This window comes from Pavona decussata, unplaced genomic scaffold (assembly GCF_977016875.1).
Source record: "Pavona decussata unplaced genomic scaffold, jaPavDecu1.1 SCAFFOLD_61, whole genome shotgun sequence".
NCBI classification, from domain to species: domain Eukaryota; kingdom Metazoa; phylum Cnidaria; class Anthozoa; order Scleractinia; family Agariciidae; genus Pavona; species Pavona decussata.
The window spans coordinates 4,235,001-4,243,707 of NW_028145482.1; the positions used below are offsets into that span (position 1 = coordinate 4,235,001).

Below are 8,707 nucleotides of genomic sequence, written 5' to 3' on the forward strand. Positions count from 1 at the left end.
AAGATTGAACTAATTTAAAATAGCTAAAAAATCATCATTCACAAACTTTTAAGCTTTGCCTTAAAAAGGGACAGTGATTTGTTGTTTTTAAAGTCATTGTCTAAGCTGTTCCAGTCCTTAGAGGCTTGATAAATAAAAGTTTGCTTGCCCCAATTGGTACGCACGCGAGGAAGGTGTAAATCATTACTTCTACGAGTTAGATAAGAATGAAAACTACTATTGCGTCTGACGTCAAATTTAAAATCAATATCCCCCAGCAGATATTTTTGCATCATAATACAGCGATGGAAGTGTCGTCTCTTTAAGAGGGGCTTCAGGTCCAGACGATCAAGTGCCTCGGTTGATGAACTTCTTGGTGGTAAATTAAGCAGGACCTTGGCTGCCTTGTTTTGAAGAACTTGCAGCTGACCCATAAGCGTGTTGTTATTTTTATCACCCCACACTGTATCTCCATAGTCAAACAGTGGGATGATTAAGCAATTGTATAGTGTTAGCTTAGTATGTAGAGGCAGAAGATGTCGTATTCTCTTTATCATTCCAATCCTTTGATTGATCTTTGTACTGATAGTGTCAATGTGCTCGGACCAAGACATAGTTTGGTTAATAACCACTCCCATGTACTTAAACGAGCCAGACCTATCAATAGCAGAGGAATTTACCTTAAGAGAGACGTCACTAACTAGTTTAAGCTTCCGTGAGTGACCAAAAGTAACGAAATTACATTTAGAGATATTAAGGTCAACAGATTACTCGAAAACCAGTTGGAAATTGTAGCCAAATCTGTATATTGTGTACAACAATATTATTACTGCGGGCCTGATAAACTAAGCAGACTAGTAAAACAAATAATAATAAATGTACACATTTTATAGGTGATAACTTTTTATTAGCTAGAAGGAGCACATGATGCACCTGCTAGTCTTCAAGGACAGTTGCACGCTTCATTTGATAATAAACAATGTACTTGAAGTGACGGCAACCTTTCTCAGCCCCAAATTGGTAATATTGTCCATCTATTTTTCTCCGTATTTGCTTGCACCATAGATCAGTATTCAGCATGGCATTTATGTCAAATTTATGAGTAATTCAGATATAATAGCAAATAATTTTAAAAAGAATAATAATGCGAGGTTTTACATAGGATAAGCCAAGCCCACCCAAATGAACCTTCAAGCAACAATTTTGCAGCCTACAGACCTGGCCTAACAGATGATGAATTGCTGCCTAGTTCACAATATTTCCCCAAGAATCCTTTGAACTTTTTTAATTAATTAGTTTTTGATTCTGCATACTACTCCTGTATAATTGTTGCCTACAACTTTGAAACATTTTAAGAATGCTGTAAGCCTATAAACTATATAAAATTATTCACTTATATTTAGAAATACTTTTTCTTTCAACTTTTAGGCTTGCTTTTTGAAATAATGAAAAGCTTGTAACTTTGTAAAAATACTTTAATTTCTATCAGCTTGCGAATCCTTTTTGTTTTGTATATTCACTTGTTTGTTTACTACTTATTTAACTTTTATTTTAGTTGTGGCTGTCAATTTGTAAACACCAAATTTATTTGTATTTAGTTTAGTATAGACATACCTACCCGCCTCGACTAGCTTTAGCTATTTGCGGGTAGGTATATAACCAGCTTGTAACTGTCTGTTTTAATAAAGTGTGTGTTGTTCACAGACTCTTCAGCCATCTGCTCATCACCATGGCAACTAGCATTTCACAATGATGCCAGTGGAAATGTCTTGTCAGGTTCCAAGGCTTCCCTAGTATCTGCTGTATTATCTGGTGCTCGTATGCGAGTGGTAATTGGAACATCTTACAGTACAGAAGCAGACAATGTGCACATTTACAACAATCAAGTGTTTGCTCAGCTGCTTCAGCATGTTAGCAAAGCTTCATGGGACAAGTTTCAAAACAATGCTTACTGGTGGTGGGCAATCGTGTCCACTGATGGACTGATGCAGATGACCAGGTACAATGTGGGCTCAAGTACACATCGTGGGACCAACATTGGGAGGACAAGCCTCAAATGGTTTGTACAAACATCAACGTTTATTCCCAAACCAACATACTCACACCAGGCCAATGGCAACAAAGTCCAGGGCAGCTACAATGCACTGGAGAGCAGTGTTCTGAATGGCCAGGAAATCAGATGTGTGAGTAGCAAGAGGTATTCCTTTCCCCTCCAGAATGTTGCAATTAACAGCAATTATTCTCATGGGTTTGTTTCTGGTCAAAGTCTAGACCACATAAGCACAAGCGTAAAATTTCTAGCAAGAAATCCCTACTGGTGGTTCACCGTGGTTACTAGTAGTGGATTACGTGACATGTCACGCTGGACTGTTGGGACTCACCAGTCACAAGGTCACAACCAAGATACTGTGGCAATTGAGTGGTTTGCAGATAGTTGCTGGAAGGAAGTCTTTTCCCATGATGCCAATGGGAAAACGAAGTCTGGATCACGTTACATGCTGACATCGGCTTTGCTGTCTGGCCATCGTGTTCGTTTCCAGATCCCTGCATGGAATTACCACACTGCTGAGGCGGACAATCTGTCTGTACGCAAAGGTCATGTGACAGCCCAGGCACTCAAACATGTCAGCAAACAAAGTTTGACCCGATTTCAAAATGATGCCTACTGGTATTGGCTGATGGTTTCTACCACGGGAACTGTCCGTGCGACACGGTACAATGTGGGAGAACACAAGCACCGGGGTGACTCAACAGACAAGCTGACAGTGAAATGGTTCATCGACACCAGACCGTGGAAGAAAGTCTTATCAAATGACCAGTCTGGAAAAGTGGTTGATGGATGCCGTGATGCACTGGTGCAGGCTGTCAGAGCTGGAGCAGATGTACGCTGTGTGCAAGGAGATGAAGTGCACGGACGTGCATACAAGGCTCAAAACTTGGCCGTGTCTCCAGATGGCAACCATGTGGCTGCCCAATCTGTAAGTCATGTCAGCATGATGTCAGCACCCAATCCACTCGAGGTGATGATCCAGCCCAATGCCTATTGGTGGTTCATCATCGTGTCCACAACTGGCTTGAGAGAAATGTCCCGCTGGACCGTTGGTGCGCATGTGGATCAGGGGCATACCGCTGACAAAGTTGGCCAGAAATGGTTTGTCAACAAATGAATGCTATCCTACACTAGGTCACATCCCCCAGTAGAGAGAACCAGCACTAACAAACGCATAAGATAGCAAATAGTAAAATTTTTTAAACTAAACTGTGGTCATGAAGGACAAAAGAATAATTAGTGACAGTGTGTATAACAAAATCAGGTTTAAATAAAGAGCAAAATGTTTTAAGTTCAGTGCATATCAGATCTTCATTTAGCTAATCTTAAATCATGCACATTAACGTGCATATAAATTAAGATGATGTAATTTCAAGACAGTGAAATATGATACATGGGAGGGGATTCCAATTCTTTGTTATTTAGTGGGATTATGAGAGGCCTAATAAACATTTACTCATTTACTGAATAGTAAATTACTAGCACTTCTGTGTTGGTTTATAATTAAGAATTAGATCCCAAGTTCAAGGTTAAAATTCCTATTGCCAACTATCAAATTTGATAGAAAATGAGAGCTTTAAAAAATTGTTTTTGCATAACCTGGCAGCAATCAATCAATCAGCAATTCAGCAAAGAAATTCAGTAAAAGTGCTTTATTTCTGGCAAGTTAGTTTGTGAATTCCTCAGTTTTCCTTGTATGGGGAGTCATGATTTAAAAAAATAACCATCAGACAGCCTTGGGTAACCAATCCGATTCTTTAATAGTTTGTCTGATAGTCCATCACCAAGCAACATTTGAGCAGTGTACTACCAGGACTCTTGCAGAGCTGAAAGCCATAGTGTTCCTACTTGATGAAGTTTATAAAAATAAATACTCTTCTTGACATCTTTTTGACAACTTTGCAATGGCTTCCATTTTAACTGCCAGTGGCCATTCAAATCCAAGAACTGTGGAGGATAGAGTCATGAACACAAAACATGGTACTTGACAACTGTATCTCATTGTTCATTAAATTTTTTTTGATGATCATTTTAACCGGAACTACCCGAAAGAATTTTAACAAGGAGACAAAAAGTTCTTTAAAACAAATAAAAACTTTGTTAAGTAGCAATGGCATGACTCACAGCAATATTAGGACTGCTGCTTGCCGAAGGCGTACACTGTACAAACAAAGCAATCCTCCCGGGGTATGTTAGTTATACCACTTGTCAGGAAATTCCATGTCAAAATCAAGTATGGAACCACTGAAGATCAGCAAATATTTCACTGTAAGCAAATGCAAAGTCAAAACACAACAAGTCATGTATTCTGAAGCAAGAAACTTTTAGTCTTGTGTAAAATTTCCCCCAAAAAATTGCATTTATAGCTAGTTATGCATAGGTGTACCTGTTTTAAACATCACCCACTTGAAAGACCTGTATGTGACAGAACTTTAAGAATTTTTTAACAAGCAAAGAGACCATCTCAACTATGAAAAATGCATTCCCTTGTCTCTTAGCACATATTAAAATTTGACAACACAAGGTCCCATTTTCAGTGCAGAATTTAATAAGATTCAGCAACAAGAGGTCCCTTTTTCTGTGACTATTAAAATTTGACAACATGAGGTCCCTTTTTCTTTGGTGCCTTGTAAGAAGTTCCTCCTTCATCTTCTAGCTCTGCATCTGCACTATAATGTCCCTTTTTACTCTTCATATTTTGAACATGTGCAGTGGTTGATGATCCTAAGAAACATATTAAATAATAATTAAGAAAGTCATTCGGAATTTAAAACAAACTACTATTAATTAATTTTTAAAATTAAGTTGAAAAAATCCTTTTTCAGGGTCACAATCAAGCGCTTTTTTTTAGTGATGATTGATGCCCTTAATCACTAACTCAATTTCCAATGCATAATTAGAATATTATAAGTACTTTACACCAGTTCCACTCACAGTCTCCAAAAGAGCTCTGTGCTAAACAGTACTAAGTTGAACATTTGAATCACTCAAATCTTCCAAGATCATTAAAATTCAAAGTAGTCACTGAATCTCCCAAAATCAGCAAATTTACGGGTTGGTGGTTTGTTTAAGTTCAGAATAAAAAAAAAAAAACAAATACCAATAAGTTTAGGGACACCTTTCAAAACCAGTGTATGTAGACAGTATTTTTAAACATGATAACTACATCAATTTGTTACCTTTAGTATGTTTTGCTAATTCAGGGCAATCTTTCCTAAAGTGCTCCACTGATCCACAGATTTTACATCCCCCACCTGCAAATGGGAAACAAGTACTTTGCTTTACCATTCTTCTTATGGATAGTAAAGCAAGCAAACCATGCGAACACATGCAAAAATTGCCTCCCATGAGGAGATGCAATGTTTGGGGGGAAGTGTCCCCTCACCGGAGACAATTTTCACACAAACTGGCATATCTACTGGTAAATGATTCGCTCTTCTATCCCTAAGAAAAATATGGGGTTGCTTGTAGTCTACTCAAACAGTGTGGGTAAAAACATTTTCAATGACAAAAACTGCACTAAATGTACGCCCAAAACTTGACATGAAGGACTATTTTGGTCTGTAGTTAACCATGGTGCATGTGACGCAAAAAAAAAAAAAAACACTATCCCACCAAGGAATTACCTGGATATTTTCTGAGTAGACTGTACAACAAATTCAAAAGTGTTCTTACCATTTGGATAAAGTCCTTTAGGATTATCAGGACAGGCTCTTGCTATGTGACCAGTTTCTCCACAAATAAAACACTTGGCAAAAGGAAAGGTTGTTGCTGAAGGAAACACAAAAAGATCAACTTCTTAGTTAGATGGTTGCCATTGACTTGACTTGGAAGAGAAGCATTGTAATAACAGTTTCAACCAGGGCCCTGGTTTCAACTTTAATTGCAACAGAAAGACAGACAGACAAAACTGTAGTCTTATTTTGGGGAGGAGAAGACTTCTGGACTGCTGACAGCTGGGGACTACAGTATATTTCACAAAATAACCACATATACCAAACTAAATCCATGGGTGCATGTTTTGTTAGCAAGCGGTGTAATGAGAATTCAGGTGAACACATTGACATGTTCACATGTGTTCTAATGAAAATACCACATTTTAGTGTTACATACCTGCAAAAAGGGGCGTATATAGCTTTTTTGGTGAAATTTTGTTTTTCATAGGATCTCGCTAATTCTTTACATATGAACTTATTATGACATGATAAATGTCGCTCTGTGATTTTTTTCACTGTTTTTTGTTTTGTTTTCGAGAAAAATGGAGCCAAAAAATCAAGATGGCACAAAAAAAAAAACCAGCAAAAAAAGTCACAGAACGACATTCTTCACATCAAAACAAGTCCATATGTAAAGATTTAGCAAGATCCTGAGAAAATTCACCAAAATCCACCAAAAAAGCGATATACGCTCCTTTTGTGAGAAGCCCTTCAAATTTAAATGCGCATCAATACTATCATTGAAACAGTGAAAAAACTGTGCCATATATTATCTTTTATCATGGTTATCCCAGCACTTGGCAATATCAAACCATCCAGTTTCGACCAGAACAGTCAGCTTACCTGCAGCCTCTGTTGATTTATTGTTGCAATTTTTAGTTGTATGCTCAGAAGATCCACACTTATAGCAGTTTCCAACACCCGTCTCTGCATCTTGGGCCAATGGACACTCAGACACCAAATGTCCAGTTTGACGGCAGTGAAAACATGCCTGCAGGAATTTGATCACCGATAAGATTTCTTTTTCATACTCAGTCAGACAATGAATAAAGCATCTGCAAGATTCTGCCATTAAATGTAACAAAGTTTTATACATACTGGGGTTTGACCCTGTGTGTATCCAGACCAGGGAGCGGGGGTGGGGGGGGGGGGTCAGGAGAGGCAGATTCTGACCATACTACACTGTACATTATTGTATACTGAACATAAATGAGTGTCTCAGTTTTTAAATATACAAGCAATTTAAGCCACCAAACTTTGCAGCTTTTCCAACCAATTTACCTGGAAGAATTTAGACAGTGTAACTTGTCAACATTCATGAAATTTGAATTTACCGTGGTAATCATATAATTTCGACCAGTAGGTTTTCTAAGAAAATTATTTGATTTTCCTATTAAAATTAGATTTAACTGTGTAAACTTTTACATTTTAGACCATCTTAGGGCTCTTTAGTTGGATTTGTTTAACTCCTTTGTAAATTCTGGGTGTTTTCAGATGCTTCTGAAAAATCAAGAAGACCAACATGGCTTCCACATTTTACAAATTTTAGAATTACATAGCAGCCTCTTACTGTTTTAAAGTGAATCTAGACGTCTGAGACAGAGAGGGCCTTGTTTCGGGGTTGAGCATTTATTTTATTCACTCCCACATCATCATTACCTTTCCTTTTGCTCTTCTCTTCCTTCTTGCTTCATGTTTTTTATCCAACGTTTCTGTCCAATTTGTTTCAGTAGCCGGTGCTCTTTTCTTGTACTTTCCAAGATTTTTCTGAGTACCAAGTCTTTTCTTCATTGTCATTTGTTTATGATTGTCTTTTCTTGAATTCTTTGTCATTTTCCACTTATTCTTTGTAATTACTTTCTTCTTCATCACAGATTTACCATTCTCCCCTTCTCCTGGGGGTTTACTCTCAGCCTCCCGGGATTCTAATTTCCTTGATTTCTTTGGTTTTACACTCCCATCATCCACATTGGAGATCTTCTTTCTTTTCTTGCCAGTTGTTTTCATTTTCTTTCCAGCTGAGTGATGCATTTCTTCACTAGCTGCTTTGTTTCCTGTTTTTGAACCTTGATCACATATTTTCATCAAAAGAAACAGTGGTTTGGATTTAGGTTATATTTCCAGTGAGTACGATGTTAATTTCCACTAAATTTCTCATTGTCATAAAATGACTCAAATTCATCGTTGGTTAAGTTTTGAAATTGAGCATAATAGATTAATGCTATTAATTTGTCCTCAACTGCATCTGATAGAAACCTCAAAGATTGCAAATTATCTAAATACAATCTATTGTTCAGATAAAAATAATTTTAATTCTCACACAAAAGGATTGTTTTGGTGGCATCGTTTCGTTTTTTTTTTTATGCACAGCTTCCATTAAGCTTAATATAATTTTTGTGCCGAAGACCAAGGCAAAAGGTTAAAAATCTACTACAAGCCTAACTGAGTTTTCAATGAAAACTAAACTAAACCCCCAAATACATTTACGGTCCAATGTGTGTATTAATGTCATTTACAAACCTTTCATTAAAAATAACAATTGTATTGATCACCCTTACACTGTCACTTTACCACACTGTAAGGTATCCGGTAGTTTCGCTACAAAGTCGACGACCGGTGAGCCATTCCTGGGCCATATTTTTAAGCTTAAATTATACTTTGTCTGATATACGCAGAAACTAAGTAAATCATTACCTCCTGAATTCACAAGTTCGTGCCACGGAGTAGCTTCTAGGCTCGTCTTTTTTGAAGGACGAGCAAAACGAGTCATTCTTGATGAAAACCTGATTTAGTCAAAGGTACAAATAAAAGATCATCAAGATAGCGACACGCGGACTGTCCGACACGCGTTAGAACTCAAGTTCGTCCGCCATGTTGAAGGGGTACCACGCGGATTGCCCTGGGACGAGGTTGCCCTCGCTTAGCAATACATGAAGAGTATACTGGTAAAAGTGAAAACGCT

General features: G+C 37.7%; 2 protein-coding genes and 1 long non-coding RNA gene across 4 annotated transcripts in view; 2 read left to right on the plus strand and 1 right to left on the minus strand.

The window, feature by feature from the left end:
• The window catches only part of LOC146479207 (uncharacterized), a 4,929-nt gene extending 1,492 nt beyond the window's left edge, over positions 1-3,437 (plus strand). Inside the window, exon 2 of the mRNA XM_085111477.1 lies at positions 1,684-3,437. Within this exon, the coding sequence (XP_084967603.1) occupies positions 1,684-3,146 (1,463 nt within the window). The 3' untranslated portion in view covers positions 3,147-3,437. The remainder of the gene's footprint in view (positions 1-1,683) is intronic.
• The window catches only part of LOC146479190 (uncharacterized), a 203,616-nt gene that overhangs the window by 169,381 nt on the left and 25,528 nt on the right, over positions 1-8,707 (plus strand). The gene's annotated exons all lie outside the window — the stretch shown is intronic.
• On the minus strand, positions 4,557-8,624 carry LOC146479208 (uncharacterized). Of its 2 annotated transcripts, none has more exons than XM_085111488.1 (6): positions 8,440-8,624; positions 7,405-7,811; positions 6,589-6,736; positions 5,705-5,800; positions 5,209-5,283; positions 4,557-4,753 (listed from the first exon to the last, which is right to left on the minus strand). In XM_085111488.1, the coding sequence occupies exons 1-6, from the start codon at positions 8,513-8,515 to the stop codon at positions 4,617-4,619; spliced, it is 939 nt and encodes a 312-aa protein (XP_084967614.1). In that variant the 5' UTR covers positions 8,516-8,624; the 3' UTR covers positions 4,557-4,616. The 2 variants fall into 2 exon arrangements, with proteins under 2 accessions (XP_084967614.1, XP_084967615.1); XM_085111489.1 differs by lacking the exon at positions 8,440-8,624 and adding an exon at positions 8,266-8,427.